Source organism: Platalea leucorodia, assembly GCF_965183815.1.
Source record: "Platalea leucorodia genome assembly, chromosome: 5".
Classification (NCBI taxonomy): domain Eukaryota; kingdom Metazoa; phylum Chordata; class Aves; order Pelecaniformes; family Threskiornithidae; genus Platalea; species Platalea leucorodia.
In genome coordinates this window covers 70149922-70173306 of record NC_138827.1, presented here as the reverse complement: position 1 = coordinate 70173306, position 23385 = coordinate 70149922, and the positions used below count along the sequence as shown (strand labels likewise).

The 23385-nt window shown below is 34.9% G+C and overlaps 2 protein-coding genes across 3 annotated transcripts in view; both read left to right on the top strand.

Annotated features, from left to right (window-relative positions):
* The window catches only part of PGAP1 (post-GPI attachment to proteins inositol deacylase 1), a 42624-nt gene extending 22487 nt beyond the window's left edge, over positions 1 to 20137 (top strand). Inside the window, exons 18-27 of one of the 2 annotated variants that reach the window (XM_082312030.1) lie at positions 326 to 434; positions 796 to 834; positions 1928 to 2021; positions 2689 to 2779; positions 2994 to 3191; positions 5115 to 5247; positions 6422 to 6472; positions 7697 to 7920; positions 8270 to 8374; positions 19664 to 20137. In XM_082312030.1, the coding sequence (XP_082168156.1) occupies positions 326 to 434; positions 796 to 834; positions 1928 to 2021; positions 2689 to 2779; positions 2994 to 3191; positions 5115 to 5247; positions 6422 to 6472; positions 7697 to 7920; positions 8270 to 8374; positions 19664 to 19790 (1171 nt within the window). In that variant the 3' untranslated portion in view covers positions 19791 to 20137. Of the gene's footprint in view, positions 1 to 325; positions 435 to 795; positions 835 to 1927; positions 2022 to 2688; positions 2780 to 2993; positions 3192 to 5114; positions 5248 to 6421; positions 6473 to 7696; positions 7921 to 8269; positions 8375 to 9232; positions 17827 to 19663 lie in introns of those variants that run through there. The other variant, XM_082312031.1, reaches the window with a different exon arrangement.
* Positions 19793 to 23250, top strand: LOC309590662 (uncharacterized protein C2orf66). Its single transcript, XM_082312038.1, has 4 exons — positions 19793 to 19901; positions 20499 to 20643; positions 21604 to 21804; positions 23118 to 23250. The coding sequence occupies exons 2-3, from the start codon at positions 20521 to 20523 to the stop codon at positions 21784 to 21786; spliced, it is 306 nt and encodes a 101-aa protein (XP_082168164.1). The 5' UTR covers positions 19793 to 19901; positions 20499 to 20520; the 3' UTR covers positions 21787 to 21804; positions 23118 to 23250.
* The last annotated feature ends 135 nt before the right edge of the window (positions 23251 to 23385 follow it).

The following is a 23385-nucleotide window of genomic DNA, read 5'->3' as shown; positions in this document are numbered from 1 at the left end:
ATAATACTTGCAGAAAACTGAATTGTATTCTTGAGAATCTGTCCTTCCCGTTCTTGTCACTCAGCATATTTACGTGTTCTGTGAGGCAGTGTGTACACTAATGCAAAACTTGTCTGTTTTCATTAGTACCATGCCCCTTGATAGTTCAGAGGACAGTGGATTGAGAACGGGACAGGATAGACAAGTTCATTATACCATTTCGCTCATAGCTTGTGGTGACACTTGGTGTACTAGATCTGCTTTACGTGCACTTGTTGAAGGCTAAGGCATGTTTGGCTTTTTCTGATTATAAGGACAACAATTACCAATTAAGTTGCTGTTTCAGAGTTCCATCTTTTACTGAGATTTCTGCAAAACTGCATATTGCTCAGCCTCAAAATGACAGCAGGGTTCCAGAGCTAAATATTTACTCTTCCTCAGACTGTCAGTATGAAGTAAGTAATACAAATTTATTTTATAGCTAGTTTGCATTGCTGTTTAATTTTTGCATAATTCAGTCTTTTAAAATATGTAGCTAATTAATCAAAATAAATACTAAGCAAAGGCTTTTTGGCCTTTTTGTAAAAGTAGTGCATGTTACAAGTATTTTGCAACAGCTGAAGTAATATTGAAAGTTGGGCTCTCATTTCTAAGAAAAACTTTAAAGCATTTGTTTTTAAAAAGTCAGTAGTAAGCTGTTGTACCTTTTTAGCTATGGGATTGCTGTATTCTAATACTTAAGTTGGCTTCTTAAAAGTATTTTGTATTTATGCTTACCATTGTATAAAATAATAAAATGTTTCTTTTTTTATCAAGGTAATTCTGAAGACGTCACTTTTACAGGTCCTCGGGCAAGTAAGAAAACCACCTAGTACTATATTGTTTTTTATGTCAGTAGCATCTATAGAAGTTTTTCCTTCCTCCCTTCCCTACTGTGGCACTTAAAATTCCTTTTTGATGCCAAGAGGAACACTATTCAATGATCGTTTAAAACCTTGTCACTTGGCAAGGCATCCCATCCAGATAAATGTCAGGCCTCAGTTTTCAGAGGAGTAGAAAAGCACTCCAGCTCTAAAGAGCAAATGTAATGTTGAGCACTTGGCTTTGCGGTTAGCCGAATATCTGTAAAGGGATGACACTGTAGGTCACTTTCACTTTCTTGCCTGATGAATCAGTAGTCTTAAAACTTTAAAATACATTTGGCATCAACTAAAAGTAAGGAAAAAAACAGCTAAGTAGATCCATATGCTCCTTTTCAACAGATTTTCTTTGGTTATCAATGAAGAATACATTTTGACATTGGTAAAAATAGACTAGCCATCTGCAGTTTTCTGATTCTAAAAAGTAATTAATTCGCAAGCACTTAAGTGTAGTGCTGGAATACTACTGGCAAGTTTCTCTATTTGAATATATGCATTTATATCAAGGATTTTTCATTTTGTTATTTTAGAAGAATATATGTGCTATTTGTATATTAATCATGACTTGGGACAGTGGAAGCCAATTAAAACATACACGAAATTGCTTCCAAAAATTGTTTGCCCAAAAGTATATATAACTATATGCAGGTTTTCCTTGGAAAGTGACCTTTTACTTCTAATTTTTTAATTTATTTTACTGAAACACCATTAACGTGCTACTGTATTCTTTTAATATTTGTCTTGACTGGAAAAAAAACATTCATTTATAATTTGGTCATTTATCAAAACACATTTGATTAGCTGTTTATAAGACATCTGAGCATTTTCCATATATAACATTAATTGCTAATGGTGGTTATCAAATACTTATGCATCAAAGTATTGTGCATCACTGTTCGAATTTTTTAAGAAAGATTTTCTAATCACATTGTCATGCTGGCTTCATGATAATATTTTTGTGTGTGTGTTTTTTTAATATATTTTTAGATATATAAATTAAAAGTTATCCTTATGTCCTTGTCTTTCAGATAATAAGATTCCATGCTGGTGCTCTTCCTGTCTATATTGTTTCTAATATTCTTCTTACTTATGGAGGACAGTTGAGCACATTGATATCAACAGGTAGCTTTCTAGAAAAATATTTTTCTTTCTGACACAAATGTTTTTAGAGAAATTACTTATCCAATTAGTAGTATCCAATTAGAGCAGCTAGCTGTTGTGAATTTTTTAAGCTAAGTATCATTGAACTTGTGCTAGTACTTGGATCTATGCTCTTCAGTTTCGGTTTTTGTTTGTTGGTAGTTCTCCAAGGTTGCGTTGTAGCAGAACATTTCCTTATTATTTTAGTTTGCAGTTCCTTCTTTGTGAATGATTGATGTTGCACAATATTTTAGAATTAATAGAAGTCTACTTAAAAATACATGTAAAAGTTTTTAAAATATATCGTTAATACGCACAAAACACTTTTTGTAGCATGAAGATGAGATTCGCAGACTTTTAGACATGCCTTCAGACAAAATGCATTTTTATTTTAATTCAGGTGGTGTTTGTAACAAACTCCGTAATCTCTAGAGAAGCTCTTGTGACATATTACCTAATATGAGTGATCCAGTGAATAAGAGCCTTGATGATGAAGCATACTGACTTGCAGTACTGTTATAAGACATGGTTATCTTGTTTTAAAGTAAATTTTCAAACCTTTGTCTGAATTTACTTTTTGTTGTGGATCTTCTTTGTTAAAGTTCATGACAAAATAATAATTATAGATGCTTTCTGTTTTTGATTCTAGGCCAGTGTTCAGACTTTTCCCTTGAACTAGTTAGGAGAGCTAAACCCTACAAAGTAGAACCTCTTATAAGCATTGTTGTGTTTCTGCAGGGGTGAGTTTACATAACTTATTTATTTAAAGCAGTTTCCAAAACAGAAGGTTCAGTAAAACTATTGGTGGGGAGGAATATTATTTTATCTGTAGTCATTGTGAACACCTGACTGTGATTTTGTTTGAAAGGCTGTAGTAGGAGGAAGAGTTGATGGATATCTTACTGTAATGGCAACTGGAAGTGATAAGTAATACTGCTTTCATGTTTTTGGCAGGTTTAACTGGTTTAGAGAGATATGGGAATCACTGTCACTACCAGAAGTGGATGCTGCTGTACTGAGTAGTCGGGATGCATGCTTCCCCCTTGTGTCCCTGATTCTATTTCTTTTTGGGACAGGCATTGCCTACTGGAGTGGAGTATTTTTCTCTGCATCTTTGAGACTCTTCTCTTCATTGTGGTTAACTCTGATTAGGTAAAACAACATTATGCTATATAATTATGCTCTTTTAGATGACTGTGACCCTGTCAATTTTTTCTGTTTGCTTCAGTGTGAATGCTTGGGCAGATTGAATTCTGCAATGTAGTTCATACATGATTTTAGACATCTGGGTTTGTCAGTGTTAAGTACTAATGAAATAAGAGGATTGCCTCATATTCCTTATTCCACATCTCCAAAAGGAACATAAATGGCTTTCTTCTTTCCTTCACCAGCCATTTTAAAGTTTCTCAGTTTGTTTTTGAGGAAAGCTTGTTGGGGAAAAGAAAGCAACTGAGCTATTCCCTTATCAGCAGCTCAAAAAATAAATGTATATATGTATATAAGCATTGCAATCCATTCCTCATTATACGTATTGATAAACTGCATTAAAGAACACTAACAGGTTTGTAAGACAAAAACTCCTTGGATGTTCATTTCACTCTACAAGACTGATGAATTTTATAGATCATGTCTAAGAACACTGGAATGTTTTTGCTTGTACAGATGAGTATTCAAATATGAAAGTGGGTTTAAAAAAAGCAAGGAAGATAAAAAGATTTTGAAAGAGTAAATTAGTAAATTGGGTAGCATGCTTAGCTATTTTAATGGTTTTACTGTTCTGACACTGATAACAGTCCTCAGCTAGATTTGAGCCAACTCTCTGTCTCCAGAAAGTTGGGATGCTCTTTAGTCAGAAAATATCAGCTAAATGAACTCTTTCTTTTTTCATCACTAGCACTTCTGGTCTTATTCTAGCAAATAATAGATGTGGTGTCAGCTATTTCTTCTCAGCCACCTTGTTTATAAATTACAGTAGATGCTTCGGTATTAGTTTTAAGTGATGAAGTGATGAACTTCTAAGTTTTGAAACTACTCTTGCTAAATTTTTAAGGGGTTTAGCTCAATTTGTACTCTTTTCATTAAAGCTTTTGATTTCCTGCAACTCCTGAGAATGTCTTGGGCAGAGGCAGGAAAATAAGATTTTCTGTGCCTCCCTGTAAGTCAGCTGGTTCATTTTAAAATCCTAGTGCTTTACACAGTTCTAGTAGCTTACACAGTTTTTGATCTACTGCTGAATTTCTTGGGGGAAAAAACCCAACACATTTATTTTCTATAGATCTCTCTAAAGTAGATAGTATTCACTTATGCTCAGTGTTCTGAAATGATCTGATATGGCCAGCAGCAAAGAATTTGTCACTAGCTGTCTGTGGAATTCTTTGTTCTTGTCAGTTAGCCTTCTTTTTGTGGTTATTTTCAGTATTTGTTGCAAAGGCTTTTAAAATTGTATTTTCCAAATAATGCTTTTTCTGTTTTCAATGTCTATTTTAATACTGGAATATTCCACGAATATCTAAGCAGTACAGACTTTTTCATAGTTCTATTGCACTTCCTCCCCACTGCATTCCCTCATTGTCACACCTTCTCAGCTCATCTTTGTCATTTCAGATTCATACTTGTCTCTTTGTCGTATCTACTGGAATCCAGAAACTTAAAATAATCTTTTCTGTGTCTCTCAGACTGTAAGCAAGCAGAAATTCCTGTCTGGGAAGAATGTTTGTCACAGAATTAATCTCTTGGACACTTATTGTTGTATATTGCTGTACTGTCACGGAACACTGCAGTGCATTAACGTTTGTAGCAGTAGTCACTTTCATGATGCAGCTGTGCAGAAACAATGTTTGCTTTATGTTCCCCAAATGAAGTAAAAATAATATATTAGTTACAGATATAACATTCTAGAAGGTGCAGCAGTTGGTATGTATGTTAAAACTTGTCTAACTTTATTTTTCCAGTGTTTAATCAGTATTCAGGCACAATTTATTCTTTTCAGTCATTCACGAAACAGAATTATTCTTTGCTCTTTGTAGGTCTGATGTTGTTACAAAAGTAAAACAGCAGGTTTGTTTCTTTTTTTAGACCTACTGTACTTCAAAAAGATAAGTTGATGACACCCAGAAGACTCTGTGCAGTGTTATCCCTTGCTTTGGTTAGCTGGACCACTTGCGGTGCATTTGCTGTATTCATTATTTATCTTCAATACTTGTTTAAGGTACTGAAAGGCTAAACATTTTGAATTTGTAACTGAATTCAAAATTTTGTATGCTTTGAATTAACCCCATGTTAAAAGCAAAAATACAGATTACCATTTTTCATACTTAAATGATAGTATTTGCATATTTGAAATAGGTCTTTTTTTGAACTTATCAGACTCTCACAATCTTGTAATTTTTAGAATTATTTTTCTTCTTTTGATAACACTTCTTCCAAAGAAACGTATGATCCCGTATACCCACTACAATAATGCATATAATTGCAATTCTTAACTTATAGATAGGTAATGTTATCAAATCAAAGACTAATAACTCCCGTGAAGAGACACTTTAGCAAAGGGAGGACTTGGAATGTCCTGCAGAATACCTTCTATCTTTAAAGGCTTTTCACAAATCTTTATGGAATAAAAGGAAGGAGGGTGGATATATTGTAGAATTAGGATAGTCTTATTGTATGTCTAATCTGATCCCTTGGGTAGTGCCACAAAGATCCGTATTTAGTCCCTGCCATTCAGTTTCCATGGTCTTCCTTCCATCAGAGTGTCTAACTTATCTGATTAACCCTCTGGTTATATAGCTGCTAAATCAGTTACTAAGCTACTAGGGAAGCATTGGAGCATGCACCTGGAAGTAGGGGCACAAAGCAGAGCAGCTTCCAGGTGGTCTGAAGCAGGTAGGTGGCAGCTAAAAGCACAGCCTAAGGAACAGCGCTGTCTCTCATTGAACTCCCTGTGACATAGGGTTACCCTGTGAAGGATGTTCCCATGCTGACATCACTGCCCCCTTTTGCTGTAAATCCCTGATGTGGGACTTGTCCTCTGTGGCCTGTTTATGGGTTTCTGCAGAAAGGGAAGCAGAACTGAATTAGCAGGAGGAGGTGAGGAATATGCAGATTTTCCACTCTGTATTCTGTCGAGCACAGTGGAAGGGGAGAAAGCAGAACAGCATAAGTTTTCTCTCTGTGCTTGGAAATCCTTCCTTAAGAGAGCACTTTGGATGCTGCTGATAAAAAAGGCAGAGGGAGTTCTTGCACTGCAGCTCCACTGGGGCCCTAGAATCATCTAGCTATAAAAAGCGACAAAAAATAAGTAGCCCAAATTTTTTTTTTTCTTCTACATTACAGCTTTTTTGTGAAGAAACATTACTAAAAAAGCTGAACTGTTTGTCTTACAGGTTATAAAACTGCATGTGAATGTAAGAGCAGAACAAAACATGCTCAATGGGGTAAGTCTGTTTCCTGCTTCTGTTCAAAACGGTGACCAAAAATTGGCAAACCTATGCATTATGAAGTTATCATTTTGCCTTGGTAGTATTAGGTTGTGCTGCGATGACTGGATGGCTGTAGTTTACTTACTGTGTGCATGATGTGAAAGAAAAGCCAGGACACGAGTAGACTGTTCCATCACGTATGACTATTGCATTCACTGTTCAAGATCACTGCAGTGTGAGCTTGTCTGAAGTACATTTAAGAAGAAAACTTAGTCTCTCAATACATACAGAACAATGGTTTTTGTCTAAATTTTGGTATTTGATTATACATGCCTTATCTAAAAAAATAAATTTAATTTCTAGGTAATAATCTATAGTACAGGTAAATATTTTTTCCAGATAGGTAGTTTGTGGAGTTTAGGGGTTTTTTAATCAGGATATGACAAATATGATTTATTAGATGGATATGGACTGAGACTGCAGTAAATTGGGAGCTATTTAAAAAAGAGTGAAGAAGCATTGGGTTTCATGCATTGTGAACTTCATTTCTTTTTTTCAGTTACTTTAAGGTATAGGATCAAAGATGTAAGCAGGTGTGGATACAAGCATACAATAACTACCTGTTCTTTTTTGCAAACATAGAACATAGTTAAAAAAGCAGTCTTCCAGAGAAAGTTGTTGACAGTTATCTTTGGGTTTCTTTGAATGTTTTTTTGTATGTTTAGTTTTAAATTCTCTCCTCTTCTTTCATCTCCATATAATTTTGTTTAATTTTGGGTTTTTTTTTCTGTCATTGGAAGTTACCATCTGCCAACTCATTAGTTTATCTTTGTTATTTATTCCTACAGCTCATGTTTTACTCCCAGTTGCATTACCTCCTGTATCTTTTTCCATGAATGATCATCTGTGATTTTCACCTGCATGCTTTATTACTTCTTTTATTCTGTTCTTCCTTCTTCCAGGAACTCCATTTCTTATCACTGCATTGGTGTCAGGGCATCTCCACTCTCCATTCTTTTCTTCCAAAGACATAGAAACTATTAGTGTATGAGAAATTTCTGGTTAAATCTAGATGCTTTAAAATTGAACTATTGAACTTCGCTTTTGATGGCTTTTTGAGGGATAAATTGCAAATTTCCTTCTTAAATCAAAGCTGGTGTGATACTGTTATGATGATGTTTTTCCCACCTCCTCCCCCAGCATGGGTGCATGTTTTTGACTTCTGTCTTTTATTTTCAGGATTCAGACCACTCAAAAGAAACTTCACAGAACTCCAGTATACACACAGTCAAAAACCAGAGTTCAATGGACAGTATTTCAGAAGCAACACAATCTCTTTCCAACAGTACAACAATTGCTGAAGCTGTTAACAGTCTTAAGATGCATGTTACAATTCTCAATTTATTCACATGGGTTGTGCTGCTCAACTTGCCATCTTTAATTTATTGGTTAAAAAATCTCAGGTAACTTCTTAAATTGCCAGTAAGGTAGAAGAAAAGAATATGAACCTTTCAAGATAATAAAAATTGCAAATGTTTGACTCTACATTATTAGCTATCTTATAGTATCAAAGACTTCTGTTAATTATAATTGGTTTTCCTATGCAATCTGGTTTATGTTATGGTATAAGTAGATGTTGAGTGAATCAGCGATATGTGGAAGAAAGTAAAGATTCAGAAAAGATTTAAAATCATGGTGTGATGCCATATACATTTAATGTATGTTGTTATCAGCACATGCTTGTTCCCAACTTGGATTTTATTTGGTAGCCTAGTTTAGAAGTAACATGTTTTTTAAACCGTTTCTTTGCAGGTACAATGTTAGACTTGATCCTGATCCATGTAGATCTACAGCTATTATCATCGTATGCGTTTTAGAAATTCTTATGAATTCAAGTACTTCTGAAATGAAATCAAGGTATTGTAGCCTAATCTCCAGTTTTTGTTTCCTGCTTCTTTCTTACTACTTCCATTTGTGTGGTAAAACTTAATTTATTCTGCACAGACATGTAATTGTTCAGCCTACAGAGATTCATGAACTCATATGGTTAAATGCGAAAGACTGGGTAAAATGCATGCAAATTACCTGTAGTTCAGCTACGTGGAGAAAATCACCTGTATTTACCACATGAACTTAAATGAAGTATTTACTATCTAAACAATCAGTTGCATAAAGACTTCTTTAACTGTGACTTTTTCATTCATAATTCCTTGAATCCTTCCAAATGTTACAGAATCCTAATACATTCAGCCATTATTGTCAGAAAGTTACAAGGAAAAGTGAATTCTAAACCATTCTAGTTATATTCTTGTAACTCACCTTTATGGGCACACTTGTGGAAATGTAACGTGCTTTCTACTGGATGAAGAAGTTTTGAGCACTTTGTTTTGCTGACAGGTAGAGCATTTCTTGTTCAGATATAAAATTAGCCAGTGCCTCATGAAAGACAGTGAATAATAACCAATATAGTTTATCCTCTTGAGCAGTACCTGTTAACTCAAATGATCTAAAACATTAAGTCTTTCTTTGTTACAGAGAACTTATTTCTGAATTAATATGACTGTTTTTAAATGACATTTTATTAGCCTTTTTGAATAATTGCTCCTGCTTGTGCATCAATTGTTATTGCCCATTAGACCTATTTGTTCTGTTTTAAAATGAACAAAGCCTCGAAATCTATAAATTATTTTTCAAAAGAAAGTGAAATATGGTATTTGCATACCTTCTGCATGTATGGCTACAAAAATGGCAATTCTTTTGTTTATATTCTTACAGTAAACTCTTGAAGATCGCAGCCAAAGTTCCACTCCCTTTGTCTGTTGCAATGTTGACCTTTGGACGAGCGCATTTATACAAAGTACCACACTTTGTAACCTTTTCTCTTCTTCTACATGTCCTGTGTTGTATTGTGTAACATCTGTTATAGGCAGGAAGAACAGTGCAGCCTAGAAACTTAACACTGGAGGTAGGGCAAATCTCAACAGAGAGATGCCTGTACCATCAGTCATTTACATTATACGGGAAAGAGAACAGAACTGTGAATACTTTATGAAAAGTTCCTGGTTCTGTTCATGTTGCTTAGAAAGCTTTTCATGGTGTTTATTTCCTGACTGTGACAATTAAGTGAATTAAGTGTGTGTGTGTGTAAGCACATAAATCATATCAGTGTAACATCTCAATACTCTGTTTGCCTTGTAGACATTTTGATATTTCACTATACTACTTTGCTGAAACAGACTTTTTTTTACTCACTATGCCATACAGTGCATATGTTCTGAACTTGCATCTCTTGCAGGTCTAAATTATGCTGGTTAAAACTCAATACATTTCAAGCACACTGTGACTATCACAAAAAATACACAGCCAAGTATACTGTTAATCGTTTTATGCTACATTTAAAAGCTGCCACAGTTGTGTCTAGACAAACTAGAATGTACTGCTTATATAGAACTGTTATTTCTATCAAATCGTTCGTTCAATCAGTGTGAGTTGAACATTTGTGAGATTTTTGAAAGTCTTATGCATTTTACTTTTTGTGAGAGTGAGAAAACAACAATATTCTGTGTAGCTTTCTATTCAGGAAGGATACCAGCAGATTCATAAACAATTTGCTCTAATGTTGTTTTAAAACATTGTCAGTTTTCTCTGGAATTTTGTCAATTCTGAAATTACTCCTTGGACCTTGTCCATATGTAGAAGCTAGCAAACATTGAGGTACGGTGTGAGTTTACCGTGCAGTTGCTGTACTGCACTGTTTCCAAGTAGACAAGGCAGGGTTTTTTTTCCTGTTGTAAATGGAGAATCAACCGCCTCATAATGAATGTCCATACATTAAATTAATATGGAATAGTTACAACACTGTAAATTCATACCCTGCCATACAGTGCTAACTTCCTCACGTGGACAAATTCTTAGTGATAGTGGGAAATACTGACCATAATTATTAGCTCCGTATAAAGTATTATCTTAGTGCCTAGATGCTACAGTGACTGCCATTTATAATAAAGCCTAAAATAGCTATGTGTAAGGAATTCTGTCCCCTGGGTATGTGTTTTGCCAACAGAAGAAATCTCAGTAGCCATTAGGTTAAAATGATGTCTTGATTCTGTGTAGACATGAGCCTACTACTTGCTTCTGTGTTAGCTGCCTCCGCTCTGTCCAAAATATCTGTTATCTTCATATGGAAATACTAGACCAGCTCAATCATCTTAAGCGAATAGTAAGAGGAAATCTGCTACCTACAGTCAATCAAGTATATTCCTGATAGAGTAGTACAGCCAGCCTGACCCATTAATTTTATCGTATCTCATTAATCTTGCCTAAAGTGCCTCAGTTAGTTCTAGCGTGTTGTTAGGGTCAATTCATTTGAGCTGGCTGGAAAGACTTCATTCACACAGTGACTTTCCAAAATGAAGGACAAACGTGAACTAAGCACATGTGTTGTCCGCATATATCCAAGTCAGCAGTTCAAGTTATCAGTAAGTCACTAAAACTGCTTTACTGAGTAAGACTATTGTAGTTAACCAAACCACTGTCACTGTTATCAGTGATCTATGTGCTGGTATTCTAGTGTTAACCTTTTTTTAAAAAAAAAGGTTAGATTATACATAGTGTTTGTAAATCAGAAAAATTATTTGAATAGATTACATCTTGATACTTTCTAATCAAATGTATGCTACAGTATATGTATATAAGATAATTTGTGTGTCTGAATATACTTGTAGCTAAATCCATCAGTTGGTTTAACCTAAAAATTGCTGTTCAGACATAGAAGAATAGAGTAGTTTTTCTACTTTCAAATGGCTGTGAATGAAAGATGGTGGCAGAACTGCATTGGGGTTGGTAAAAGGCTGTCTGTGAAATGTGCAGGACCTGATTTCTGTGGAAGATAATTTTCCTTGACCTTCATGGTCCTTTTGGCTTACTACTGTATTTTACTTCTGATTTCGCTTTGCCATCTTAATGGACTCTTTATGCACAAACCCATTTGTTAGAGCTGTTGGTGGAATAAAATAATAATCAGAATAAGGAGAGCAAACGACCTCTGTATGTAGTAGCTTTGATAGCTTCCAAAATCTGCCACAATGTGTAACTTACTGAATTACAGCAGCATAGAATAACACCATTTTTTTCATTTAATGATATTTTTAAAGCTGGGAATTGCATTGATAGTTGTTACCACTCTTCATGAAATGGGTTACAGAATCTTGCATAGATTCCTACCTGATTTTCACATTGGAGGTAGGAATAGATATAATCCTGAGCCTGAGATTCCAGATGACAGAATTTATCACATCTCCCTCAACGCTCCCTTTTTTTCAGAGATGGTTTACCTTCACTGGGGGAAGGAGGGGAAGTCTTACTGCTACTTTGGATTTATACGCTTTCTGTGTCATTTGCTAGATGAAAACTGTTCTTGGAGATGTGCGTCTGGATTTTGCAGTGATGGTGGACTGTGTAACTTTGGCAGTTTGAGAGATTAGGTGTCTAATCCCAACTAGCTTTTCTGTATAATCAATGGAGGGGGATAGGATTAGAACAAGTCCAGAGAACAATTCATTCCATTCTAAGAGAGGACGAATTAGCCTACTTGCTATTCTGAAAAGGACAAGATTTTATAACAGTCTAAAATCGTTTTTCAGGTAAAATACAATGATTGTTTGTTCTTAGTTTTGGAGAAGAGGCTTCTGTTATGCGAATCTTTAGTTCTGCCACTGTTCACACTTATAATCTCAGCAGAAACATAGGCTAACTCAATATAAATACTTTTAATTGTATGAGGAAGTATAAATATTACTGAAATATCCTTTATTATGAGTAGGCTGCATTTATAAAACAGCTTTTGGCAAATATATTGTAATGTCTCTTAGTACCTTTAACTAAATTAAAATTCCAGTTTATTCTTCAAATTTTAGATTATCTAGACTGTGTGGGAGAAGATCAAGACACAAATTAACTTGTAATGGATTAGACCTCTGTTCTATAAGGGAAGATTTCTATTAATATGCAGGCCCAAATTCTGTTGTTCTCTCCTTTTTCTGAAGTTGAGGTATTAATTTTGCAAAACCACTGTTCTTCATCCATGTGGATGTTCACCACATTTAGATGGAGATTATGCCACATAATCAAGCATTTAAATTGAGATTAAGTCACCGTTTTTTGGCTTGTACCTCAGGATGCATTCAAAATAAGAACTATTTGTGTGGCTCTTCTCTAATATTTTTTATAACCTATCAGAAATGGAATAAAAAAGCAGGGTAAGAATGTAGAGTACAAAATGTCACTAATTTTAGGTACAGCAGAATCTTTCTTTGGCAGGGGCAGGGGGAGATTTAATGAGAAGCTTTTAGTCACATCTCCATACCCTGAATTGTTCTTCAAGTCTCTAATCTTTTCTGGTTGATATGATCAAATGTGTTCCTCATAGTCTTATCATGCTGCAATCATAATAGCTACACCAGTAGCTAACAATTCATAAAAGGTCTATATTTGTCTGGTAAGGAAAAACTGTTACCTCTTAACTGGAATTAGCAAATGTACCTTGAAACTGAATGAAGGAATGTTGTCCAAAGGTGGTATTTTCAGTTTTGGTTTAGAAGTTGGTTGCAGTATGTCATGTTTCAGCATCCTGTTAAAAGTGGGATTGGTTTTTTGGGTTTTGGTTGGGGTTTCTTTTTGTTTGTTTTGTTTCCAAAAAAATTGTAGTGACTGGAATTTAAGTTAACATTATTTCTAAAATACAGAGTTCTGGTCTGATTTTGGCTTTGAGTGAGCTGATACATGTAGCAATTCATTCCAAAATAGTAACTTGCCAAGTTTTAAAACAAACAAACCAATAACACAACAAAACCCTAAACAGTGTAGTAGTAATATATTGCAGAAGACATAGAGACTCCCTGTATGTCTAAGTGAACTTTTCAACTATAACCTAATTGGGCTACCTTTAAAGTCAGCATTTAAAAAAATAAAATAAAATGTACTGATACCCAAATAAACCCAAAAAACATTGTTGCATACATTGGTATTTGATACACAGTCTTAATTTTCCATGTGTTTGCCAATAACAAGGTTATGAACTTGTTACTTGACTTTTTTTCTGAAATCTGATACATCTGCTTCTAAGCTTCCACAGGACAGAATAAAGTTGATTATGTGCCTGTGAATACGCATAAACATTTGAGAAGCTTTCATTTGATCAAGTTTGATTTCAATACAATGATGAGTGTGTTTAGACTTTTGTCTTATTTATACTGGTAAAAAAACCCAGCCATTTACAGACCTTCAGTACTCTGAGCTACTGAAAATGTTTTTGGTAGCGGTTTAGTGTCTGTACAATAACTGTGCTGCTGTTTTAAGTCACTAAGCTACTAGAAAATAGCTGTAGAACAGACTAAGTTCTTAATGTTTATTTTCCATTTCATGATGAATGTTAGTCACAATTTACAGCTTTGACTTTTTACATCTCTTTCTGGGAGATGATCAAGCTAGCTCTTATAAGCACTTGGCACTGTACTGTGAAAGGTTTTAAAACTTTCATCACCGTTCCTTTAGGGGAGACATACTTTTGTCACCAAAGCTACATGCTGCTCTTGTATACCTCTGGAAATGGGTGCCAATGAATGACAATTGAAAACAGATTCATTTTTATGTTAACATAAAATTGTTTTTCTACCTTTTTTTAGATCCGGAACATTAAGCTAGTATTCGTAATAGAATCCTTAAAATCTCTAAAAGTTTATTTGAAAACCTTTTACAAATATTATATTTTCTCATGTATATTCTTATTTATGGAAGAATGTATTCAAAGCTTTTAATCAGCTCATTTATCTTAAAGTTTAAATAAAATCTATAAATTTCATCTTGTTAAATATTACTGCTGTTAAAAATAAATTTTAAGCATTTAAGGAGAAAATTCTATAGCTCTTACTTAATCGAATCTGCCCAGCACCTCAATTTTTCAGGTATCTAAGCACATAACTGCCTCAAATATGTGCTTGTTGTCTTGTAGCATGAAAACCTGAGTCAAAGCTGTGATGTTTTGACTTTAATTTTGCTTAAGATTTAGGGTCTCATTTTGCATTCTTAAATGCAAACAGATTTTGCTGCTCATGCTGTCGTAAACAAATCTTGTAAGCATGGCCTCTCTACAGTTATTGGCAGGTTGCAGTCTAGATTCTGTAGGAATCTCTGTGGTATCAGAGCTAATTTTGTGTCTATAAAAGTCAGGAATGGGACACACGAACTTGTTATTTTGCAGCACATAATTCCAGTTCCTCCTTCCATACGCAGTTATCCTTGGTTTGCAGTATCCTTCCGCTGTAGTACAAACCATAATGTTCACAGTAACAGCAGGCACTGTGACTGACCTAGTGAAGATATGCAGCAGCTGTCCTGTAGACTGTTGTTCTATTGAAGTTTTGCATGTTTGTTGAAATACCAGCAAAGACTTTTTTTTTTTTTTTTTTTTTTTTTTTCCCTCCAACTGAAATAATTTCAGGGTATATATATTAAGTATCAAATGTGCAAGTGTGTTGATGTTTAGTTTTATAAAATGGTAAGTGCACTATTTGGGATCAATTCAGGCTTCAGTATTTTCCACTTACATCACTTTGAGTGTGAAAACAGTATTTGAGACTGTAGCACCTGACAACTGAAATATTTTCCAGAAGTCTACAAGTAGTAGATGTGACATATGTAATTAGAGTGCCAGACCAAAATTGAAATGTGAAATTCCTCACTGTGACTTTAAACTTGTAGCTTTCTAGAGCAAAAAAAAAATACTGTGCCTTAAACCAGTAAATGAATACACTCTAACTGTAGCCTGTGGACTTCTGTAGCCTTATATTTGATATTTGAAGTTGACCAAAAATATTTGTGTGGATCATACTGAAACTTGATTTGGGGAAAATACTTTTTAAATTTATTTTGACCCACTTTTACTTCACTTACAGAAATGAAGATTTATGACAAGTATAGTATATTTGTGGTTTGGAATCACACCAACCAAAGTCAGAAAGCTTTAGCTGACCTTAATGTCTCAAGTCTTTCTATTGTGACAAAAAGAAAAATAATGAAGGAAAACTAGTTTCAGATATCTGTCTCAACTTCAAAGTCTGTATGTCAAATTCTATTTAAAAATCTTGTTCTTTAGTTTTTTCAAAATAAAAAATCGTCTAATTGTAGCTTAAGCAAAATATTATATTTAAGCGATTGAGTATCAATATCTATGCCAGTATGAGAAGAAAACTAGACAGGGGTGGGGTTGGTTCACTGTGTTAAAGCTCCAGAAGTTTTGAATAATGAATTTCACTTTTTAGGAAAAAATTTTCATATGTAAAACCCTGAAAGGTTTTGGGGGGAAAAAAAAAAAAAGGTTTATACATTCTTCTCAATTTGTTAAAGAAAACCAGAAATAGCCAAGATCTTAAAATCTTGCTTTGATACAGTAGAAGGATTTCTTATGTATATTTTTTAATATGAAGAGCTCAGGAAAAGCCACCACTGGCTTTCCTTATGTGTCTCTACAGGATTCTTTGTATGTTTTGAACACACACACCCCCCCCCAAATTCTGACTTCGCCCCCCCAGTATTAGTACTGTGTAATACTGAATCTTGAATAAAGATGCCATCTCAAAGCTTATCATTGGACTGTGGATATTTAGATATACACACAAAATGACTGCATGTCAGCTGATCACAGTAATTGAAGCAATACAAATCAAAGTTATTACCCTTCTTTTATTGAGAACTAACTTGAACCTGGCTGCCACAATGCTGCGGATGCTGTGGCACAAAAGATAACATGCAATTTTTGTGTCTTCCCTGCTACTTCCTTCTGTATGTTAATTTAGGACTTTTAAAACTCTCGTTCTGGTCATCTAACTTTCTCTTCTTTCTTTTGTGATGATGTTGTTTCAGTAATCCTAGCCACTGTTGATTTCCTAGCTACAGAAATACTCTAGTATTGCAATCATTAAGAGGGCAGAACTACCTTTAAGGCCTTTATATATGATGATTAGTCTAGAAAAACTGTGTAACCTAGGCCTAATAATTTGATTCCCTACTTACCTTTTAATTGTTTTTCCAAGCACAAAGACAGAATAATGTTGGCCAAAATACCTGTTTTGGGTAATTGGGGGGGATGGAGGGGGTTGTTGTTTGGTTGGTTTTGAGAGGACTTAAAACTTTGAAGAACACATGTAATTTTTGGAAAATTGTATCGCTTCACAAGCAACCTGTCATATGTTTTTAACTCTTCCTCTGTTTTCAATTCTTATATAGCTAGTGTAAATCTGGTGTTGTAGGTGGAGCTAATTCTTAGTAGTTACAGGTTTTGAGAGATGTTGACAGGGTCTTATTTATAAATATGTTTGAATAATGCTATAATAAATTACTGTGCTTATTAAAATGTTCATAACTGAATTCTCAAATACAGATCATGCAATGCATGATAAGTGTTGGCAAAGCCCTTGTCTTGTGAGATGCTGAGAAAACCTCGGAGAACAGGTATCTTCAGCTAATGTTGAAACTGCTGAAAGCTGAAATCTCAGATTAAAACTGTGCTTTTAGATACTGGTACTTTTTTGTTGAAGTTGAGGACAACTTGAGTGGGAGCTGCTGTGGGACGTTCGTATTTTGTTTGATGGTTTCCCTGTCTGCAGTGTATACTTCACATTTTTTTGTCTTTTTTTTATCTAAGTATGCATGACTGACTACACTGTATAGCATACGCTCTGCTAAATAAACACTTCTGGATATTTTTGTATGGTGTTCTAACATGGTTGCATTAGTATAAATGGTTGTAATTCACAAAAAGTGCCACTTACCAGTCATACTCTGTAGAGTGTTGTGAATGTTACCTGTACTTCTGTTGTACAAACATGCTAACGAGTGTCGTGATGAACATTTGCCTTTAGTCTTTGCTCAGGTACTCATGTGGAGCAGTTTGGTGCTTTTCCTTCGAACTTGTAATACTTGGGATTCTAAGCAGAAAATAAAATCGGTTAACCAAAGCATTGTGGTTAGAGCAGTACTTTAAGTAACAGACACTTCTTTCACATCTCAAGTAGAATACAACAAAGGTCATACCTGATGAGGCTTGTCTCAGTATCTTAACTCGTGCGCCTTAGGCTGTTATACCTGCCTTGCTATCACGAATGAGAAGTGCAATAAAATGGAAAATGTTTGGTGAATAATAGAGTTTATATAGACCATCATATGTATAAAACTTGTTCTCAGCTAAACGAATTAGTTTTAAATTTGCCTTTTGTTCTAGAACAAGATTTTTACCTTTTTGAAGTAACTTGCATGAAAGTGAACAAGCAATGCTACGAGCATTTTTCAGCTTCAGTCCAATTGAATTCAAATACACATGAATATTACTTACTGTGCCACAAGGGCTATATAATTAGTATAGCCACTTTCCAAAGATGCTGTTTGCTGGAGATGTGTGTCTATATATATAATATGTCAAGAAAACCTAGTGCTTAAATTTGGTTGCATTAAGAAGGCAGCACACTGACATCTGGCTTGGAAAGCATTTGTCAAACTAGCTACTGTTCTCAAAGGAGGATGCAATTTTGTCCTATCAGTGTAACTATACTAATAGTATTTTAATATGAATGTGGTCTGCTCGTATGTGACTTTCACTGAAGGAAAGAGCTATAATGAAATTATCTTTTAAAAAAAAAAACAACAAACCACCAACAAAAAACCACATTAAAATGAGCACTAAGTCTAAACAGACTTTTAGCTCAAACAGTTTCTCAAACTTTAGCTCAGGAAGCAGCAATACAAGTTTGTAAGGTGTTGTGGTGTTTTTTTGGTTTTTTTTTTTTTTTTAAGACGGCTCACAGAAATTATATGCGAATTGAATCTCTTGCATATCTGCACACTGCATCAGTCAACCAAACTGCCTAAATTCTTACAGTAATAAAACTTGTTTCAAATTTATAGATTATTTTGGTGTGTTTTTACTAGCTGAATATACTGCGTATCCCCCAGTTTCTTCTTTCTAAATAAATGAATAAAAGAATTGAGGGGGGGGAAGGATAGAAGAAAACTGCCTGCTGTTCTGGCCCTTTTTTGTTTTTTGTTTTTTGTTTTGTTGTTTTTTAAGCTGGTTAAGGAACTAAAATCTAATCCCAATCTGTAAATCAAGCCATTTCCCCTTCCTGTCATTTCCTTTAGAGGAACATATTTCTGCCTCTCGATTATTTAGAAGGTAAATCATGCACAAAATTAAACTAGAAATAAGTATCTACCTGGAAAATCAACAAAGAAAGTCCCCTCGCATTGGGTCCTGCCTTGCTACTGCTGTTCTGGTTCTTGATGAGTCTACCATCTGGAAGTTGTCCATTATGAAAAGCAATTGATGGGGTTTTGATGTATTTTCTTTTTTGTGTGTGTGAATTTTTTTTTAATTCCAAGTCTGTAGAATAATATACAAGCTGGATAAGTTGACTTGTATTTTTATATATTACTGCAGTCATGAAAATAACACTGCTAGGATTTTGTTTACTGTGTTGCTAATGATGTCTGGATGTCCACAACTTTGCCTGCCTGGAAGGGTGGTGTTAGGTTTTTGTTTTGCTTTCAAAATTTAAACCAAAGAAAGATGTAAATCTTCTAGTCAGAAATGAACATCTATCAGTAAGAGTAAGATAATGGCCAAAATCAGGAGTAAGATAATGGCCAAAAATCTTTAGTTTTAACATGTCTATTCAGAGATGTATTTTATGCGATACAAACTCAAGTATCATCTAAATAGTGGAGCGAAGAGTATAATGAAATTATAAGCAAAAAATTTGAGCAGCTTTGAGATGAAGAATGCTATGAAATAAGGCCAAGGTACATTAGCATAGTCCTCCTTGCAGTCTTTGTCTTAGTTTCTAGTCTGACAGGAGGATATTGACTGCTGATAAAATCAGGGTAGGAAAGCAACACTTCCATTAAAATGTTATAATTTTGGATCTTGAAACAGACCTTACTTTTCTCTCTCTCTCTCCAGCATCAAGAAAATGATCCATATCTCATCTTGCTTGAAAACCATTCAACCAGCTGTAATTATCTGTTAGTCACCATTCTAGAGATATGGCTGATTACTTTTAATTAAAAGTAATATTTTGATACGGTTCTGCTAGCTCTGCTGGAAATTGTTTTAAACTTATTATATGCTTACCACCAATTTTCTGCAATACGGCTTAGGGAGGAGGAATTTGCACTGCGCTGTTCGATAGCAACAGGTCTTAAGAGTATTAAGGATGAAATTCTCAAGGGTCTTTATGTCATGGATGGAAATGGAATCATTACTGTATTTTTGAACTCCTGCTAACGTCATTGACACCCACCTACGGTCCACTAGAAATATAAGTGCAGAGATCAGTTTGTTCACAGATTACAAGGAGACTAACCAAGAAGGGGCAAGCCAGAGCCAAATTCACTGGTAAGCTTTATTTTAAAGAACGTGAAAGGGAGAATTATTTCTTCTTTTTTTTTTTTTTTTTCTTTCCCTTGAATCAAGTTGTGAAATGGGTCTCTAGTATATTATACCAGGCTGTATTATTATTGTGCTTATTAATATATGTAGTACGCTTTCATTTCGTGCGATTTTAAAAACAGAGCTATCTGGATCTCAAGCCATGTTTTTGCATCGTCCTTGGAGCACACGAAGATCTGATGCTGTAACTAATCAGCCAATGAAAACAGCTGTATGTAATAGCAAATGTAAATTTACATTTGTAAATATTTCGTGTTAAATGTCATACTAGTCCCTCTCAAAAAGAGAATCCAGTGTCTAGAAATACCTTTGGTATGGGAAATACTTCTTTAGAATAATTTGTCCTTCCTAGTACTTTAGTACTTTAGTACTAGGAAAACAAAAAAAAAGTTGATAGCACACGGATGTGTCTGCAGCAGGCAGATTTTCCTTGCCATAGATAAATTATTTTCAAAACTCCACTGGATTGTCATGCTTGCTCTATTTGTTACCAGTGACAGCTCTGTAGGACTTAAGGAGTTTGGTTCGTTGTCCTTCTTACAGATAGTCTGTTCATCTCTTCAACATGTGGAAAGTGGTGCTCCTGGGTCTATATACAGTATTGGCCATGAGAGGATTGGCAAAGGGTGCGCCTTTCCAACCAGAAGAAAAATGGAAACCTCTAGATAACCCTAGAAACAGAGACCTGGTAAGGAGATGCTGCAAGAAAAATAGCCTAAGTTTTGTGTGGGTTTTTTGTTTTCCATCATGAGAATTTTTATCTGCTAAATTTAAAGGGAAGAGGGGCCCGTTAAATACAGTATTAGTAACTGCCCTTTGTATAGTCAATAACCACAACTTGATGAGCATTCTTCAGTCAAGATGTACCCCTTAACTGAAGAGACATTCTCGGTGTGCAGTAGTGCATAAAGCTTCCTTATATCTCTATCCAGCAGCTTCAGTTTTTAAAAATGTATTTTGATTATGCAACCACTTGTTTTATGAAACAGAAGAGGAATGATTATTATGTTTCTCTCAAATGCATATTCTGTTGATTGCATGTTGTTTTGTCTTCTGGAAGTACAAATAAGTTTGCATCTGATACATTGTCATGAAGAGTGGCTAAAGCTCTGAAAGTTAATTGCAGCTCAGAAAATATCATTAAGAGAACATTTGCAAGATCTTATAAGGAATTTGTGAAGGAAAAAAAAAAAACCACCTCAGTTTCCCACAGTTTTTCCTCACTGTTTTAAGAAGCATTAATTTTTACTTTTAAGCAATCTAAGGGGCCAGTTCAAATCAATTGCCCACTGTTGCTAACTCTTAGAGAACGTTTCTCTTAGGGAAATGTGTAACAGAACTGTACTGTTTGCTCTCAGGAAGGGTTTTCCTGTGCCTGTTTTATAAGGGATACAGTTTGAATCGTCTGTGGTTCAGTGGGGAGCATAGATGATCAGTAAACAGTTGGTGGTCTTTCGACACCACATAAGGTGTATAAGCCATGGACGGAGTGGACGTGTCTGAATTATATTGTCTATATTGTACCAGTTTATGATCAAAATAAAGGATTTCATCCCACATAGGAACATATATTATATCTACTTTGTGTCAGTAGAAATAACTAGTCTCTGTTGGGCATGCTCTATTTTCACGTATGCAATATGTTCAGTTTTTCAGAACGCTCCAGGCTTATTTTTCGGGCAGGGGTCTTGATCTCAGAAAGTTCCCAGCTACTTTCACTATGAACAATGAAGAACCAAGGCCTGTCATGTTCTACTCAGATCCTATTGCTTCTGCATTTGCAGATTATGAAGAAAGGAAAAATTCTTTTCCAAATTATTTCAAGGGCTGAAAGATGCTGCTGACCAAGGTAAAAGAGGATGCCTTTTCCTCTAATGGCATTACATGTAACCAAGTGAAAGATTTGGATTCAAGTGATTCTTGCTTCTGTCTGAAGTATAAAAACAACTTCTTTTTCAGAAGAAATTAAAAATGTAGTACCTTAACTCTTGCCTGAAGTTGGTTTAAAATTGTTGAGGTAGAGATTTATTGAGGTATTTACTACTTTGGTAAAATAACACCTGGCGTTTGTGCAGACCTATATAGACCATGTTTTTTTTCTTCTTTTTCTCCCCTTTTTCATGTGGAGAAGAATTCTGAGAATGTACAGATACTAGAAAATGCAGGTTTTGTTTAAGTAATTTATACCAGTTAAATCATAAATTGAGACTAATGGTTTCCTGTGAGATATATATATTAAGAAAATTAATTTAGACATAAGATATTGCACTAAGAAAGCATACATTATCTTTTGCATCTATGTCCATTCATGCTGTTTTCCTTACTTCTACCACTAAAATTGAAGGTTGATAAAAGGATTGCAAACTTATTCACATCTCTCCATAAATATGAAATGAAATTGAAGTGGGTCAAGCTTGCATTATTAATAAATCCAGCCTTAATTTATAGCAGGTACTTCTCAGCTATTTTATCTATGCCATAACCATACTCTAACAAATAAATCCTTTTATATCTCATTTTGAGAGTCAGTGAATACTGGCAATTCTGAGGAAAGATAAACAATTGTTTTCTCCCATTTTACAAATAGTTGACGATGTCAGTAAGATTTGAATCTTAAGCATTTTGGTGATTTACTCAATATCTGGGAGAGATTCATTTGTAATCGATATTCAGCTTAGGATTTCTACCTCTCTCCTGCTCTCTGCCTGCTTAACCACCTCTCTTTTTGTAAGCAAAAGCACAGCTCCACTATTCTTATTATCATGAATCATAATGAAGGCTGCACTCAAATTTTAATGCTAACTTCTCTTTTTCCCAAGTTTTTGTGTCAGGAAAAAAAAATGCACCGCACAATGAGTATCGTGCATGACAAATAAACGAAAAGGGACTTTAGAAGGGTTGCTGTAGCTCTACTATAAGTTACAGCAGCAGTGAGAAAATGACTGGTGGAAGTAATTTGTCCTGCATAATTCAGGATGATCACGGTAGTTCTTTTCAGCATTCAGAACTGTTTTCTGGAAGTAGAGGTCTGCTGGGCTCAGTTGGGGTATTTCAGTTGGTGTTACCAGGTCTCGGTTTGGATCATACCCTGGTTGCATATAAGTATTTCTGTATTTGTCTCACATCCTTTTTTGTTTTTGTTTTTTTTTCCCTCTTTTCCAGGCGTTAACTTTTGAACTTCATGCGAGGGGCAACCTTCACAGCAAAATATGACTGCTTTGACTTTTTAACTGCTACCTGACAAGTTAAAATTTTCCTCACTACCACAGTTTTTACCTATGGAATCTGATGTCATGCTGTAGTTAGCACATTTGCTGTCTATTGACAAATGTGTGATGTTTGGCTACTACAATTTGCCTAGTGGAATTGTGTTTGTTTAAATATGAATAAATGAGGAGCGCAACAGTGTGCTTTTGGGTACTGCTAAGTG

What these genes read in the sequence shown, in the direction of transcription:
- LOC309590662 (XM_082312038.1), top strand. Translation starts at nt 20,521, where the DNA reads ATGTGGAAAGTGGTGCTCCTGGGTCTATATACAGTATTGGCCATGAGA. An exon ending in ACCCTAGAAACAGAGACCTG is followed by an intron (nt 20,644 to 21,603) that starts GTAAGGAGATGC and finishes CAATATGTTCAG; the next exon opens with TTTTTCAGAACGCTCCAGGC.